The sequence below is a fragment of the Dipodomys merriami genome, unplaced genomic scaffold (genome assembly GCF_024711535.1).
Source record: "Dipodomys merriami isolate MVZ:Mamm:240054 unplaced genomic scaffold, mDipMer1.0.p SCAF_4, whole genome shotgun sequence".
NCBI lineage: Eukaryota > Metazoa > Chordata > Mammalia > Rodentia > Heteromyidae > Dipodomys > Dipodomys merriami.
In genome coordinates this window covers 35,159,390-35,177,762 of record NW_027205603.1, presented here as the reverse complement: position 1 = coordinate 35,177,762, position 18,373 = coordinate 35,159,390, and the positions used below count along the sequence as shown (strand labels likewise).

The window sequence follows — 18,373 nt, the reverse complement described above, 5'->3', positions numbered from 1 at the left end:
AGATAGAAAAAATACTTCAAAAAGTCTAGTGAATTAGGTGTCTATAAAGTGATTGTTAGAATCCCTTCCCATCCATTGGATGAGGCTGACTGAACTTGTCATTCACGAGCCATTAGACCTGGAAGCTTCTTATTTTACACATGAGAAAAATGAGGACTAAAGAAAGGAAGAAACTTGAGCAAGATAATCATAATCATAAACATTTGGATTATTACCTTGGAGAGCTATAACTTCAAACTTCTCAGAGATGCATTTTGTGAGACACACACACACACACACACACACACACACACACACACACACACACACACACACACACCAAATCTAATACAAAATAAAGTATTTCACTGTTTTATGTTGATATCACCACGCCCTGGTGTTCCAGCATCTCCCGTCTTAGCAGATGGAAATTCTAGAACACTAACATCTTATTAGAGCACTAACATCTTAGCACAAAATGATGTCAGCATAATTATGCTCAAAAATCATTAAAACCTTCCGGTTTCAAAATCCAAAATGTTAATGTGCCATTCTCAGGAGGACAACTGTTCCCTCTAATCTAATACTGATGTCCTAACACTGATTGTTCCTCTGTCTCAGAAGGACCTATCTTATGTGAAATGGAGCTGGTTGTTTATATATTCCTTTGCTGGATGACAAGATACACACTATTTTACTGATGGACACCTCATGTTCTCATTATAATCTTAAGTGCTTTAGTGCAAGCCCTGACACAGAGTCTGTATTTAGTAAATGTTGATTGAATAATGCAAATGGAGGCTCAGAAATCTTTCTTATCAATATAATGAGGTTCATCAATATTATGATATTTAACAAATATGATATGTTGTTCCACAGTACTAGTAATAGTAGTGGCCCAGATACAAACTCTTGGACAAATTCAAAACTAATAGTAACTTTCCAATACCTTTCCAGGATTGGATTGCTCTGCCCCAATTTATCAATCAGAAAATAACCCGTAATTGTGAAGCCATTCTACATAATTGTTTCCTGTTTTTCTTTAAAGAAAGAAGGTTGAGTAATGAAGAGTTACTCTTAAAACTACCTTTAATAGTATTAGAAATATGACTTAAAATATATTTTAAGTTAAATCTGTGTTCTCATGGCATAAAAAACTCAATAAACACATTAAACTCCAAGAGAAGGAAACAAGAGAGTTTTTTAGCTGCTGTTTTTATTCTCTTTTCCTTTTGTTTGTCTTGGGGCAGTGGGGTCAGAGAAAACATAGAACAAAGGGTAAACAAATATAACAGTGGTACTCACTGAATACTATGTGGAAAATGAACTGTACATCTTGTGGTTGGGGATTGGAAGGAAAAGCTGGGAGAGAGCCAAGGAAGGGGAGACATGGTTCAAAAAGAATTGTGTTAATTATCTGACTTACATGACTGTAACCCCTCTTATATCACCTCTACAATAACAATTTTTTAAAAAGCCAGGCTAGTGGCTCATGCTTTAAGTCCTAGCTACTCCAGAGGCTGAGATCTGAGGATTGGGGTTTGAAGCCAGGACAGGCAGTGAAGTCCATGAAACTCTTTATCTCCAGTAACCTAATCATAAAAAGTTGGAAGTAGCACTGTGGTTCAAGTGGTAGAGTGCTAGCCTTGAGCACAAAGAGGCTCAAGGACAGTGCCTAGGCCCAGAGTTTAAGCCCCAGGACCAGCAAAAGAAAAGATATTGTGGTGAAAGCTCAAGCCACAGGTGATATTTCAGAAATGGATTCATTTATTTTTCTCATTCGACATTCAGTGGATATTTCACAGAGATAAGCATGCAAAAGATATTCCTCTGTCCTCAGAAACATGCACAGCAAAGCTAGGTTAAGACATCTAGCTCTCAAGACTCTTAAGTCCTCTCAGCAGACTCCACTTCCGGTCCATATTTCAATACCTACGTAACACTAAATGAGTTCTTTAGCCTCCCAAAGCTTTGTGTCATCAGATACAAAATAGAAGCAATTGTAAGAACTCCTGTCATGCCAAGTTTGAGGGTGGATTAAATGAAACGTATATAAATGCTTAGCAGAATAAATATTCAAAAGTGTTATCTACAATAACAATGATTCTTATACTTCTATTGTAAATGTTTTAATAGAAATATGAACAGAGCATCTGACTAAAACAGGTTAAGTGGGATAGTTAAAGACTGCAAAGATGTATAGAAATCAGGAAGCATAGTGGGTCTCAAATGGTTGGAGTTGGAATAAGGTTCAGAAGCCTATTAGAACCTATTAGCTTTAGACATTCTGAAAGAAGAGCCTTTAGGTAGCTGGTGGAATGAGTTCAAATGGTTGGAGACATTTAAAAGACATAATATTCAAGTCAAGACTTGCAACCATGTGAACCAGGGAACAAATGGGGAGAGGATGATCAGGGCAGGAGATTTAGAAAGTAGATGATAAAGGAAAGACCTTACTTTGAAGGCCTTATAGGTCATCCAAGAACTTCAGTCAGATAAATGATACAACTGAATTTTGCAAGGGTCTCTCTGGTCATAAGGAAGCTGCTAGGCTCAGAAGAGACATTTAGCAGACTACTGAGGTAATATAACTGACAGAAAGAAAGAAGAAAAGACAGACAGACAGACAGACAGACAGACAGACAGAAAGAAAGAAAGAAAGAAAGAAAGAAAGAAAGAAAGAAAGAAAGAAAGAAAGAAAGAAAGAAAGAAAGAGAAAGAGAGAAAGAAAGAAGAAAGAAAGAAAGAGAAAAGGCGAGGGGTGGGATAGAAGAAATTTGAGATGCTTTGAAAAGACAGAGGATGTCCTTAGAAATTAATTGGATATGAAAATTAAACAAAAGAGCAGTCAAGGAAGACTTCAGGTTCTACCTTGAGGGACTGGATAGATAGAAGTGTAAGAGTCTGGGGATATAGAGTTTGGTATTCTTTAAAGGCCTTTCAGAGGAAAATGTCCAGCTCGTATTTGAGTAGAGTCATGTGGCACTCAGAAGAGGTTATTAAGTCATGGAAAATATCCAAGAAATAACTTTGTGTATGGAAACACTTGATTTAAGATCATCTACCAAATCTATTTTATTATTATATTCTTAATGATGAGAACATTAAAGACAGAATATATGGCTGTTCCAGAAGACCAGCTTCCAACTTTATTAAAATAAATGACCCACTTCGATTAATAGAATACAAGCTTCTAAGGTTTCTTGTAACTCTAATGTTATGGTTCTGTTGTTCTAAACACTCTTGGGAATCTGGATTTGCCTTTTAATGACAGCACACCAGTAGCCTTAAAACCTCCATTGTGAGTACGTGTAATATAGTGTTAACAACGAAAGCCCATTACCTCTAAAACCATAAAACTCCAAAAATGCAGTGACTATGCCATCAAAAAGAAAAACAAGTAGTAAAGACACTATCTACATTTACCTACTCTGATCCCAATTGGCAGCAAAGAGCAGAAGAATCTTCCTGCCATAGTGATCACGGTTTTCCAGCACTCCAGGGAAGCCATCAATCAGAGCTCTCTTAATGCCCGGATCATCTGCTTTGAAGTTTTTGAACATGTCCAGGTTTAGCTGGCGGTACTGGAAGTACTGAGCCAGGAGTCTAAAGGCATCTGCTTGGTGAAACTTCCTGGCTCGGAGAAATCTTAGGATGAAGGCATCATCTGTACGTAAAAATCCAATGTCAGGCCTGGTGATGATCATGTCCCTAACTTGCTGAATGTCTTGATGTAAAACATCTGGGTTTTCATTCAGTTCCAGGCGTGCTTTCTCTATAGTCTCTGGACTTAGTCCTGCCTGCAAATGGGTCATCTTGGCCAAATCTCCTTTCTGAGTGGTTAATTTCTGATGTTTTGGAGGAAGAGAGACTGGTCCCATTCACGTGATGGTGTGCTGAAATTGTGGCCCATTCAACAACTTTCCTGCTAGCAGACTACCATCAAAACAGGGGTCTTCTTTCTGTTCCTGGAAAGCTTCTGGAATTCAGGCCCTAGATGGTGATGGCATCCAAATCAGAAGCAAAACTGTGGCCATTGCTTACTGAAAAACAAATGTACACAAGAGAAACAAAACAGAGAAGATAAAGAGGAAGTATAGATAGCAAAGCAATACCATAGATTGTGACTCTGCTTAGTAGGTATCCAAGGAACAAATTGTGAATGATCCTTTAAATGGAGTATTTGGCCTTATAACCGACAACCTGAATGTTTAATATGCAAATATCTGGACTATGGGACCTATTCTAGTTTCAGTGACTAGTTAACAGAATGGGTGTGTGGCAAGATTAACAATAATGTACTCCTTTATTAATTACCTAAGAAAAAGTAAAAGGAGAGAAAGAGCTTTCCCTGTAACAGCGTTCTTTATGGGGCTATTCACAGTCCTAGATATGGCAAGAAATTATGGCTGCTGTATAATTTATTGCTTCCCATTAGCCTTGTTTCTCAAGCAGAAGTGCCTTTCACAGACATATCTCCTCCCCCACATTTTTAAAGCAGCTATATGCATCTTAACAATGAAAAGGGATGGTAAAACTTCACCCTAACCTAACCTCACAAGTGCCAAATTACTCAGAGTCTTCTAACAGTGGGGTGGGAGTGTAGACAGGCTCCAGGCTGGAAAGCAATAATAATATTCAATAAATAATGAAAAAGAGGGTTCACATGTAGATGTTTACCAAAGGCCTTGTTATATGCATTGGCCATCCGTCTGCAAGGAGAGAGACTCTTGATTGACTATCTAATTTAAGATCTATATGGACTCAAAATCATTCAATTTCATATAACTGTTCTAGTGTCCTGGTGTAGTGCTTTATGAATGATAATAGCAAAATATTTTAATCTTTGCAGATTAATCCCTTATTATTTTTCCACCTAAATGGTATACAAAGAACAACCAAATTATTTGCATCTTTCTCATTTAAATGCAAATATGTACAGTCTTATGGACATGTTTCGTCTATCTTTGCAAGTTCCAAAAATCAAGATACACTATGTATAAACAAACTTGGAAGCATCTATTTTCCCCTTGCTTTCCTAGTTCAAAAATCTGCAGGAAGGGGCTGGGAAGATGGCTCAGTGGTAGAGCACTTACCTTGCATGCCTGAGGTCCTGGGTTCGATTGCTCAGCACCACATAAGCAAAAATGAAAAAAGCCGGAAGTGGCACTGCGGCTCGTGGTAGAGCGCTAGCCTTGAGCTGAAGAGCTGAAGGACAGCGCCCAGGCCCAGAGTTTGGGCCTCACAACCCACACACAAAAAAAAAATCTGCAGGAAGCCAGGTGCCTGTGGCTCATGCCTGTAATCCTAGTTACTCAGGAGGCTAAGATCTGAGGATTGTGTTTCAAAGCTGGCCGAGGCAGGAAAAGTCCATGAGACTCTTATCTGCAATAAGCCATCAGAAAAACCAGAAGTGGAATTGTGGTTCAAGTGGTAGAGCACTTGCCTTGAACTGAAGAACTGAGGGACAGTGCCCAGGCCCAAAGTTCAAACCCCATGACTGACAAAAAAAAAATCTGCAAGAAGGGACAGAATATTTCTCCCCATTTAATCATTATTAGTGATGCTTCATCATATACAATAATTTAAAATACAAAATGACTCCTCTGATTAGTTTCTGCTTTATGGTATGAGGGAAATGAAGGATACTTCAAGGAACTGATGCTCATTTCCAGTGAAATGGAAAGGGAAAGTTTTTAATAAAATATTTGAATTATCCAGGTACTGGTGGCTCACACATATAATCCTAACTACTCAAGGGGCTGAGATCTGAGGACTGTGGTTTGAAGCCAGCCTGTTCAGGAAAGTCTGTGAGAACTCTTATCTCCAATTAGCAAAAAGCTGTAAGTGGAGCTGTGGCTCCAATGGTAGGTACTAGCCTTGAGCACAAAAACTCAGGAACAGTGTTCAGATCCTAAGTTCCAAAATGAAAAAGAAAATTGCTTCTAGTTCTATAATGTGTGAAACAAGACAGAGCAATCTTACTTTTCTTTGCTTTTGAGGACGCATAATACTAAAGGAAAATAGTAGTGTGAGGAATTCCCAGGATTGAAGGAAACATCATCATCTATCTAATTCGATACCCATTTGGAGTGTAAACATTCTTCTCCAGTCGCCTTACCACACTCTTTCAAAATACTGTGTTCATCTGATGTCTCCCTCCTTTGATTCATCCCATATTCCTTGTATTCTATCATTGTGAGCAGATAAAATTTCTCTGACAAACCAATGGCAATGCCATAATTTATTATCAAAATGTATGCACTGAGGGGTGCTAGCAAAAATAATGCTGAAACAGCAAGCATAAACTGGGGCCATTCAGAGAGATGTTCATCCTACTGTGGTTGCATCCAATAATAGATAAATTTCATTAGTAATCTGTCAGTATTTGACACTGACTACTTCTTGCATTCTTTTCTCTGACTCCATACATCTTGATTTTTCTCCTTTTTGTCCCTTCCTGTTTTACCTCTTCTCATTCTGTTCTGACCACTACAATGATGCTGCTTCCCCATGAACTGGCCATCTACATTCAAATAACTTCAGTCCACAGCTCCCTCCTGATTTCCAGGGTCCACATTCACTCACCCGCTGTTCACCTCCACTTAGATGTTCCACAGACACTACAAATCAATATGTTCAAAGTGAGCTAATTGTAGTTCCTCATCCAGAATTCACTCCTCCACCTCTCTTACTGAATGACATCATTTTCCATGCAATTACCACGCTAGAAACTCAAAAGCTAACTATTATTCCACCCTCTCCTTCACCACCCACTACCAGGCAATCACTTCCTTAACAGTTCTCAAAGCTGCCCAATTCTTTCCAATCTCATGATATATTTGTTGAAACTGCATCACTACTCATCTGATTAATCCTGTGATTGGATTGCTACCAGGGACCCTGCTTCCAATTCATTTTTGAATTCCAATTTACTCTCTGTATTACATTTGAAAGAGGCATCTTTCTGTCTCTTCCTCTCTCTCCTCTCTTTCTCTCTCCCCCTTCTATCTCTCTGTCTCTGTCTGTCTGTCTCTCTGTCTCCCTGTCTCTCTCTGTCTCTGTCTGTCTGTCTCTCTCTTTCTCTCTTTCTTCCTTTCCTTCCTCTTTCTTCCTCTCTTTTGGTCTTTTGTTTTGGTGCTATTGGGGTTTGGACTCAAGGCTTTATACTTGCAAAAGTAAGTAAGACATACCTTCAATCCTTCTTGCTTTCACTATTTTTGTGATAGGGTCTTGTGTCTATGCCCAGACTGGCCTAGACTATGGTCTTTCTACTTATTCTCCCTGCTTAGACACAATGGCAGATGCATACAAGCACATTCTGCTTTTCAATAGTTGAGAGTGGCTATCACAAACATTTTGCCCAGGCCAGCTTCAAACCATATTACTCCCTATTACACTCTTGAGTAGATAGAATTTACAGTTACAAGGCACTGGCTCCAGTGCATGTTTCTCTTGATTTGAAAATCTATCATTAGCTTCCAGTATAAACTATAACTCTCTGAAATATGGCTCCCAAGACCCTTCATTTGGTCATGCAATCCCACTGAGCCACTACTTGTCTCTTCTGTCCTTTGTGTCCCTTGGTGAAGTCTGCCTTGTCTACCTAAATGACCCCTGATTAACTCCCTTTTGCTCTTCAGGATTCAATCTGGAAGTCTTTCATCAGGAAACACTCAGCACCTGGTCTTCAGAGATCACTATATCACCACACCCCCCATTTCATCAAGTTTCATTGTCATTTTTCCTTCTCTCTTTTCTTTTTTGCCATAGCAGTGGAGAAGAACTAGCTGTCATCTATCTGTGTGTCCCTATACATGTGGCATAAAGAAGGTCAGTTCCACAGATAGTGCAAGTTCATTGCATTTGTTGCCATACCCTCAGTGCTAGAGCAATGCATACCATGGAGCAGGTGCTCCATCATTATACATAGCAGAAGTGAGTAAAGTAAGTAGTCAAATATTGTTTGCATGAGTAGGTAATTATCCCTCATTTTGAGAACCTCTAGGATTGTTTTTCCTTAAATAACATTATAACTCACTTTTAATTCCCTCCCCTTAACTTCCCCCACTGGGGAATTTTATCTATTACATATTGTATTTCAGATATTTGTCTCCTTGTAGCCTGCTGGGTAATGCTCACAGTTCCAAGCCATGGAGCATAATGCTAAGAGCACAGGCACAGTAGAAGATTTAAAGCTGCTTGGAGCAAGTTACTTACCATACAGTTCAGGGAACTCAACAATGTTTCCAAGATAAATTACTATGGGTCCAAGGGAAGAGTTGAGGTTGCATTTTTCATGGCCTGCTTTCACACATAGCTATGCATCCAATCTATAATGTCTGAAATATATTTGCTCCAATCTACATCTTTATTCTGTGCTCGGCATACAGTAGAAGCTTCTTGGAAAAAAATACCCAAGTCATGGTTACTGAATTTCATGCTTAAGATGAGATAGGTATTTTTCCATTAAATGCAAATCTTCCATACCAGAAGTCTGAATAAACTATTTAAATTACAACTTCAACTGATTATAGTATGGCACTAGAAAAGCTATATGAAGAATGTTTTCAGGATGTGCTATTTTTAAATTACCTATTCTTTTTTCTTCCCACCCAACTTTTCTGAATTAGAATGGATCATTGGAATAGATACCATATGAAGAAATGAGAGTGGTTTTCTGTCTGATAGAACTATTAACTATCAATTAGTATTGATTATAGCTGTATGTACTATGTCCTAGACACTTGTATACTCTCTTGTTAGGTCATATTACAGTATTTAATTCTAAGAACAACTAAATGAAATGAATTTCACAGAGGCACAAAGAGACTAACGATTTTGCCTAATGACAAAGCTACTAATAAGCAGAAACTGGATCAAGACCAAGTCTTTCTTTGAGCTATGATCTAAACTCATTTGTTGTCCTGCCTCTTCTAAATACAAAGATCTTACCATTTGCTACTTAAGATCTGTGTGACTTCAGCAAGTCATCATCCTCTGAAAACCTTCGTATAATTTCTTTAAGCCTCTTCCAGATTTATACTTCTGTTGTCCTAAATAGTCCACTATCTGAGCAGATTCTCTAGGTAGCCCAATGCTGTCTGTTACAGATATCCAGTTACCATCTCATTCTACTTTTTATGTTCTTTTTCTTTTTTCTGGTCCTGAACTCAGGGCCTGATCACCTCCCTGAGTTTTGTAGTCAAGACTGCAACTCTACCACTTGAGCCACAGCTCCACTTCCAGCTTTTTGTGGTTAATTGGAGATAAGAATCTCCTGAATACTCCTGCTTGGGCTGGCTTTGAAATGATCCTCAGCTCTTAGCTTCCTGAGTAGCTAAGATCTGTCACAACTGTAGGGTGACCCATGGTGGCCAGCTCATTTAATTTTTCACTGGCAGATAACTGAAGTTGTATAAGATCTGCCTTTCCCAAACATCACTATTTTTTGTTTTCCTTTACATATTTTCATTGGCAAAATAGAAGTGATCAAAGATTGTATCATTATATCTGAAGAACTGATTCTTCCAAGTCCTACAAACAGTCAAACATGGCACCAGTAGTGGAATGTGCTGATAAGAAAGGCCACGTAAGAAACCATCTCTCCCTAGTGGAGTCCCAAATGGTTCTGTGTTTAAAAACATTCAATTAAAGAAACTCAAAAACATTCTCAGTGGAGGCAAAGGTAGGGTCTACCTGCACTTCTAACCCATGCAATTGCTACTGAACTAGAATGTTAGGCTGAGACATTTTATTGAATGCAGAGGAGGGAAGAAATGAGTATCCATGTCAGAATATTAAAATCATGACATCCATACATTCTAGATTCTTACTTTATCTCAGAAATTCATGAAGGAAAAAACTGTATATATTCTTTTTCAGAATTCACTTCTAAGAAGTACCCCTATAAACAATAGTTCCATGATTCAAAAAGTCTGAGTTTAAAATTCCTTTCAGAAAGAATGGTAATCTAACGGAAGTATATTTTAGTTATTTTGTTCTTTGTTAGTCTCATTTATTTTGTTATCATCTTCAGAAACACATGCTCAATATTAGGGGAAAAAATCAGAAAAGCACCAGGAATGCCTTTTGTGTGTGCTGTACTGGGACTTGAACTCACATTCTTTTTTTTTATTGTGAAAATGCTGTACAGAGGGGTTACAATTACATGGGCAAGATCATGAGTACATTTCTTATCAAGCATTGTAGCCTCCTCCTATGTTTCCCCTTCCCATCCCTTCCCATCCTCCCCTTCTACCCCCCACCCAATCCTCCTCCCCTCCCACCCCCCACCCAATTCTCCTCCCCCCCCCCACCAAAGTTGTAAAGTTCGTTTTCGACATAAATTCTTATTGGGTCTTTCCATTCAAGTCTGGCATTCTATCGCTTGACTTTCATTCGTACTCCTGGACTTTTGTTGGTTAATTGGGGGTAAGAATCACAGAGAGTTTTCTACTCTGGCTGGTTTTGAACCATGATTCTCAGATCTCAGCCTCCTGAGCAGCTAGGATTACAGGTGTGAACCACTAGCTCCTGGCAGGAATGTCTTATCTAAAAACATGTATTTCAAGGGATTTTATATCAATCAATTTTTTCATTTCAAGGGATTTTACAACAATTATTTTTTTTCTTTATTACAATTATTCTTCAACAGGTCTAGGAATGATAATTTCACTGGGAAATGTTAAGGTAAAATCATATGAAATAAAATAGATAAAAGTGCTTGTGAAATGAAAATCTCCATTTAACAGTAACCATGATGTTCTTGTTAATATTATAATTGTGTTGTCTCTGGATAAAGATAAATACATTGAGGCATATTACAGCTAAGCAAATGGCTTAAAGCCAGATAATGAGCTAATTTAGAATTAGAAACCAAATATTTGTTGAGTATATGTTATGTTATATGATCTAATTTCCATACCAGTTATGTTATTGCTTGCTAAATGAGGACAGCTCTGAGACTCATAGAAAGCCTAAGTGGGAGAGCAAAGCTTTTCTTTTTATGCCTAGACACCCTGCCTTTCCAAGGAAGAGCCCTCTCTAACATCACACAGGGCCCCCACAGGAAAACATCCAGATTTGAAGAGAAAAGGGAATATTGTTGTCACACAAGATAAAATCTATAATGCCTAAATATTATTTGAAATATAGGGGCATCAATAACTTATAACCAATATATCATAGTCATATTGCTTCTCACTATTCTGGATAATATAAAGAATAATTTAAGAACACAGAAATCTAACTTAATATTATTATAAAATGAGAAATTATACAAATAAATCTCAGTAATAAAATGCTGCACATGAAAGTCTAATCAATTTCTTCTTCCATCACCAAGTGTGACATTTGTATTTTCAAATTTCAAGTGTATTTTGAACTAGCCCTCCTACTTCTAGCTTTTCACCTTTCTAACACAGGACTTCAAATTTTTTAATGCAGTTTGCACCAGGAATGTCAAAAGGAATTTTTACACAAAATGAAATAAAAATAGATGCTACTACATTGTGTAGATCAAAGTTGAAAATGATAATGAATAAAAATCTTTTTTAAGTGCAATAATGATAGCATTCCTTCACAGCCAGTAGACCCTACACTCAAAGGTTGTTAATTATATGCATATTATATATAATTATTATATATTATATAGAATAATACATGTTATACAATATATTATATATTATATATTATAATATTATATACAGTGCTGACCAGAAAGGTGGTGGCCAGAAAGGAGTATTTCCAATTGATGAATTTTCAAATGGAACCTTATGGCTAGGAGGACTTCTACTTGAATAGTGGCCCAGTGAGTAACAAAGTGGTCCTCTATAATATTGACTTTCTATCTTTTGATCAAAAGTTAGCCAACTTGTAGATATGAAGTATCTGGACCAAACGCACAGATTTAAGTCTGGAAGGATAAAGAGACCTTTAATTATCTAAAGTATAACGTGATGAGAATTTAGCCCCTGGCTCACAGTCAACATTCCATCACCTTTAGCTGAGTCTTAGCCCAGGGCTCACTCTTACCCCATAAATATTCATTGTGCAGACTCCCTTGACTCCCTTTAAAATAGCAACAAAGCTCACAGGTCATCTGCTTCCATTTGCTTCTGCTCTTAAGAAAGGTTAAAAGTAAATTGGAATGAGTTCCATCAGAGTAGAGACAGAACATCTTACCCAAAATAGATTTGAGATCAGATTTAAAATAGATTTGGTTTCAGACACAATGGATTTGTTTGGCAAAAAGGTTGTGTTTTGAGTTCTAGAATCATCTGTAAGTCTTTTATTCTTTTCATTTGCTTTAGGAAAAATAATGTAAAGGGTTAAGCGGAAAGCTAATTTGTAGGGAAAGCATGGAATTTTTCTGCTTCTTACTGTGTTAGGTAAAAAAGTTTTAGCTTAGGGGCTGGGAAGGTGGCTCAGTGGTAGAGTGCTTGCCTTGCATGCATGAGGCCCTCAGTTCGATTCCTCAGCATCACATAAGCAAAAAAAAAGCTGGAAGTGGGGCTGAGGCTCAAGTGGTAGAGCGCTAGTCTCCAGCTGGAGAGCTGAGGGACAGCGCCCAAGCCCAGAATTCAGGCCCCACAACTGACAAAAAAAAAAAAAAGAAAGGAAAGAAAAGTTTTAGCTTAAAGTAGCATTTATCTCCTACATGAATATATGCTAAAGAAAGATATTTTATAGGGAAAATATGAAGACATAGAGAATTATACTAGAATATTTTTCTTTTCTTTTTTTTGGGGGGGAGGGGTCCCATTGTGGGTCCTGAACTCTGGGCCTGGGCACTGTCCCTCAGCTCTTCAGCTCAAGGCTAGCGCTCTACTACTTGAGCCACAGCGCCACTTCCGGCTTTTTTTTCCTGCTTATGTGGTGCTGAGGAGTTGAACCCAGGGCCTCATGCATGCAAGGCAAGCACTCTACCTGTGAGCCACCTTCCCAGCCCTCTAGCATATTTTTCTATGCTTTTAAATGATCTCCATTAAAAGCCATTGGCAGTTGACACTCCAGCATTTAAAACAGATCATTTGTGCTTTTTTAGGAATATCCATAGGAGATGATCAGGAAAAAAATACTTCCAAAAGAAAGAGGATTTTCTCTAGGAATAGATTATAAAACTTAGGATTTCTCTTTAGGATGTGAATGGGAGACAACAGCTCCTATCTTATTACAGTGACCAGAAGCAAGGTACTTATGGGTGAAGTAGGAAAAACGAATCAATTGTATAACTTTCTCCTCACATAGACATAAGATTGTGAGCTGGGATTGCCTTTGAGGATGGATTGTTTTCTGCTTTGTTTTAGAGTGGTTACCAATATTTTCTAATCATATACAAAGGTAAAATATTAAACAAGAAGGAATTTTTCCTTGAAGAGCCATGAATTGTATCAACAAGCCAGGCACAAGAAGACAAAGATCATGCTTTCTCTCCCATGGAAGCTAAAAATGCTTTCTACAAGAGTAGAGAGTAAGCATAGCAGGAGGAAGAGAGAACAGAACCCCAAATATTGTTAGACAGAAAAAGTAAGTTCTAGTCTTCTCAAGGTTGTTGTACTGTATAACAATTTATTATGTATCTCAAAATAACTAGAGAAGAGTTCAAAAGATCTCAACACAAAGAAGTACTAATTAGCCTAATTTGATCATTACATATTTTCTACCTGTATCAAATTATCACACCATTTCCCATAAATATGCAGAATCATATGTGCCACTTACGAACTATTTTTGCAATATGATCCATGGATCAGCAGCACTATTAGCACTAGGGGATTGGAATGCAAAAATCAAGACCCAACCAGACCCATTGAATAAGTGACAGAATCTGAGGCAGGCATGTGCACATTGATGCTTGAGAAGCACTGGTCTGAAGGATTAGAAGTGATCCAGAAGGTTTGAGAAGGTAGATAACTTACCCCTAAAGCTGAGCTCACACTGTCTATGGACTGCCAATAGAGCAATAAAAGCAACTCCAGTCTGTACATTCCCTGTGGCTGTGGCACCTAACCTATGACATCACCTAAGTCATTACTCTCACACATGCTTGTATGATCTATATAGCAACCAAGAAGGAAGGAAGGAAGGAAGGAAGGAAGGAAGGAAGGAAGCAAGGAAGGAAGGAAGGAAGGAAGGGAGGGAGGGAGGGAGGGAGACAGGAAGTAAGGAAAAGAAGGAGGAGGGAGGGAGAGAGGGAGAATGAAAGGGAGGGAGGAAGGGAGGGAGGGAAGGAGGGAGGATGAAAGAGGAAATTAAAGAAAAAGGGAAAGTGAGAAAAATGTATTTTGTTTATTTTCTTTCATTTTGACCATACTTCAAAAAGGCTTTTATTTACATAGCCTGTAATTTGAGTCATCCAACTGCTATTCCAGACCCACAACTTCCCTCCTACTGCCTTCAAAACTAAAAAATATAGAACATTGAGCAAGCTATGTGGCACACATAAAGGTATGGAATTTTACAAAGACATCTGAGCAATAATAGAACCTGAATTGAGGTGATTCTATTTTAGGGAGCAGAGGTAGAAACAAGATAGCAAGTATATTAACCAAGAACTGAATATTTGACTCAACGTACCCAGAAAACATAAGAGCAGACCACCTCAAACACACATGGGAACAATGTTGCTTGTTTTAAAAAAAGAAAGTAAGAAAGAAAAGGAAAGAAAAAAGGAAAGCTCACAGGTTATTAGCCTATCATCACACAGGGTGCTTTCTCTGATATCCACTGTCACAGAACAGATTCATAAAAAGAGAGCACACAAGGCATCCTGACCATGGAAGGTGTAAGAAAGGACTGTGGGAGACAGCAGATGGGGAAAAATAATACTAAATTTATTATCAGAATAAATGACGTCTTTTTATGGGGCCAGGGGTATTTGGTCAGTTGATTGTTGCATCCGTAATGAACCAAGGAAAACAATACAGACTTCATCTAAGCTAAGGAAGCATGGGTTGAAAATTAAGTACAGTTTCCTCTAGAGAGTATAACACTTGGGGCCAACATTAAGGATTGCACACTTGTGGTAATTAATACTGTGGACTTTCTCCTCAAACAACTGTGCCCCTGGGAAACCTGGATAAGTTGCATAATGATCAAAACAGTAGCTAATTCATAGTAGCATGTAAAAGCAGGGGAAGAAAGAACTTTTTTCCAGGACATTTATGGCATTTAGTCAAGCTCCGTATGTTGTATTCTCTCTCTAGTGTGTTACTTCTTGTGTCAAAGTCACTCTGAAACAGGAGCAGCAGAGAAGAGCTAAGTCAGTCAGAATCTATAAGAGAGTCTGTAAGGTAAGGAATAGACTTTTCAGATTAAACAGGGTGTCTCTCTTGGGAAAGCCTGACAAGTAATCAGACATTCTGAGTTCTAAGAGTTTGAGATTTCACATTTTAGGAAATGAACGGCCTTCCATCTTTGTACTATGATTCTAAAATACAACACCTTCTGTAAGCATGTCTCCAAAAGTGTATGGTGGCACTGCTGAAAAATGTTTCTGTTCACCTTGAAATACCTTTCCAAATGCAAAAGCTCTATTATTGGATATATGAAAATATAGCCCTTGGTGGAAAAAAGAATGAGTGGAGCAGCCAAGATAGCGGAACTCTATAAAAATTAATAAGCTCAGCATAACATTTCCGCATTGCTTCTGAGACATGTCTGTAAATCTCCCTGAAGCAGCATTGTTTTGAAATTCCCCAGCTTCAGAAGATTGTATTGTACCCGGGAAGACAGCAGCAGTGGTGGCACTGATATCTGGTCTGAGTTTCTAGTGAGAAGCAGCTAGAATTGGCAATATGTACACTTTCTTAAGTGGCTGGGCTGAATCATTCTTTATAGACAGATAAGGGAGTTTAAAGAAGCTCCTGGCTCAGAGACCTAAGTGGTCTTTTTTGTTATGCATATCTTACTATTCTAAGGACTGACGGTAAATAACCAAATTTTTTCTTTTCCAAAATACATTTCACTAAATATTTCCAAGAATTTTTTCTGATTGGCACAGAGATGGGATGAATTTTAGAGGCAAGTGGAGTTGTGCTGAAGTTTATACAATTAGTAGCAGTTAGCAAACTTTTTAACATAATGCTATTAATCCTTATTCATAAGGAACAGTAGATATGGAGTCTTCCACAAAACTTCTTCTAGAAAATATCCGTTTGTGAGTGTCTTTATTTTGAGCAATCCAACTAAAGATGAGGAAGGAGGAAACTTTGCTCTCCCTTTTTACAAGATGCAAAATAAATGGACAAAGGAAAATTCTTAAGTGAAGCTTCTTTGTACTCGGGTTTAAACTTTCTTGTCACATGCATGTGACTTGTCATTATTTCCATCAAAATTAATTTGACTTTAATTAAAATGCTGATGTTTTATTAAAATTTTTACTAAACAAAAACAATATTTGCTTGGTAAAATCAATTAAGCCAGCATAAAAAAATGCATTTTTATTTATGATAGGCTTAAGCACTTATTTTCTTATATTTGTTGACTCTAATAAAACAAATGATCCTGGCTAAATCTAATAGGTGCTATGACTTATGTTTTGACCATAAGGTCTAAATTAATCAGATATTTGAAAGATGTTCCAACTTTCCTTCAGTTAAGATAGAAAATGATAACACTGTGAAAGTAGAGCGAGGCAAACCAGTTACATAAAATGCCTTTTCAATTTTTGCACTCTATTGCCCTTTACTATTATAGGAAAACGGTGTTATCCCTGATTACAGAGAAAGCATACCAAAATCTCGCCTTCCAAATCCAAGCCAATCCTTGACTAGTGATAAACAAAGCCAGGCCATCTGCTCAGAATATCATTACTACTTTGGCCATTTCAGAAAGGGATATATCTGTTCTGCTTCCAAGAGAGGCTTAAGATGGGAAATTTAAAATTAAGTAGTCAGGAAGAGATATTCGAACACATAAAATCTCCCGATGACAGCTTCATTTTTTTTGGTTCTTAGTACCATAATTTTAATTTTCATTCTGGTCCCATCGACTTAACCTTTAGGGTCCCTGTTTTACAAACCTTTCTTTCAGGAAAAAAACTTAATTCCAGAGTTTCAGCGGTAAAAGCTTAGAAAGGAAAACAGACCTGTAGGAGAATATGAGTCATCAATCACCCCCACCCTGCTTCCCGGTGATTCTCCATTGGAAAACCAGAAACAGAGGTTGAGCTCACATTTCCGTCTTTTTGGAATCCTGCGACAGCTCAAGCCATGTTAATTTCCTGAACTAAACAGTCCCTAATCTGCTGAAAGACAGCTGGCTAACTGCTGGTGTCTGGCAGGTCCCCATCTGTCTCCGTGGCTGGGGTCTCTCCCTCCTGCCTTTACTTTCCCTTTCTTTCAAGCAGTATTCTCTTTGTTTTCAGGGGTGTCGGTCACCCAACTTTCCTTCCTACGCCCATAAACTTGAGCTCCCTCCTTGTATCCTGCAGACCTTTGGCTTTGTCTAAGTGACAAGACACAGTTGTGTTGACTGTAGTTACGGCGCTGATGATGGTGGAGATGATGACGGCGATGGTGGAGATGGGGGTGCCGATGTTAGGATAAGGGAACGCAGACTGAGGGGGCGCCCGGGAGGAGCATGGACCGCGGAGGCGGTGGAGAGTGGGGTGCGGGAAGGGATGGAGTGCAGAGGGATTGCAGATGGGAGCTGTCCACGCACCCGAGTGCTGAAACGCCGCAGCCATGGCATCACAAGAGCTAGAGGGGGAGAGGCGGGGAGGCGCTGCAAATACAGAAGGGAGAAAAAAGGCAACAAATACCTTCACACAGCCGCCCAGGCTTGCTTTGGGATTGTGTTTCTGCAGGTGTCCTCGTGGCTGAACTGGGTGGGTGAGATTCCCCTATTCTGGCAGGTTCGAGCTCAGATTTCTCTAGAAAGCTGTGAATGAGAGCTTGGGCTGCACGGGGCTGTGATTTTGGTAGGAGGCGTGTGTCTGAGACTCTGTCCTTCTAGACCCAGCCTGGCTTTCCCCTGGGTCCTAAATTCCTCCTCACAGTTCCCCTCTCTCTCAATAATACCAAGAATTTCTGTACAATTGTAACCTCTGGAACAAACGTTAAAAAGTACCAAATGTTAAAAAGAGAATCTTTTATACAGACGAACACAAGCTTTGTATGTATGTGTATTTAAGTGCAAATCTGACAGGTGGGAACATATGGCAGATCTATGGAAAAATTATGCATTATTTTACTGACAACTGGTATTGAGAAAATGAACTACTTGAAAAGCAAGCATTAAAACCCCTTCTTACCAACATAAATTAAATAGATGAAGTAGCTCAATAAAAAGTAATAAATTTATTTAATAATGAAAAGAATATATAGTAAGTATTGTATTGATCTCTGGCTGTGAAAAAGTTAAAGACAAAAAATAGGAAAAAAAAATT

At 38.4% G+C, this 18,373-nt stretch overlaps 1 protein-coding gene across 3 annotated transcripts in view; it reads right to left on the bottom strand.

The window, feature by feature from the left end:
* Nucleotides 1–17,903, bottom strand: part of Clvs1 (clavesin 1) — a 169,471-nt gene extending 151,568 nt beyond the window's left edge. Inside the window, exons 1-2 of one of the 3 annotated variants that reach the window (XM_069990793.1) lie at nucleotides 17,747–17,903; nucleotides 3,406–4,022 (exon numbers count right to left, since the gene is read on the bottom strand). In XM_069990793.1, the coding sequence (XP_069846894.1) occupies nucleotides 3,406–3,860 (455 nt within the window). In that variant the 5' untranslated portion in view covers nucleotides 3,861–4,022; nucleotides 17,747–17,903. Of the gene's footprint in view, nucleotides 1–3,405; nucleotides 4,023–8,199; nucleotides 8,232–17,158; nucleotides 17,224–17,746 lie in introns of those variants that run through there. The other 2 variants (XM_069990794.1, XM_069990795.1) reach the window with 2 other exon arrangements.
* Between the last annotated feature and the right edge of the window lie 470 nt (nucleotides 17,904–18,373).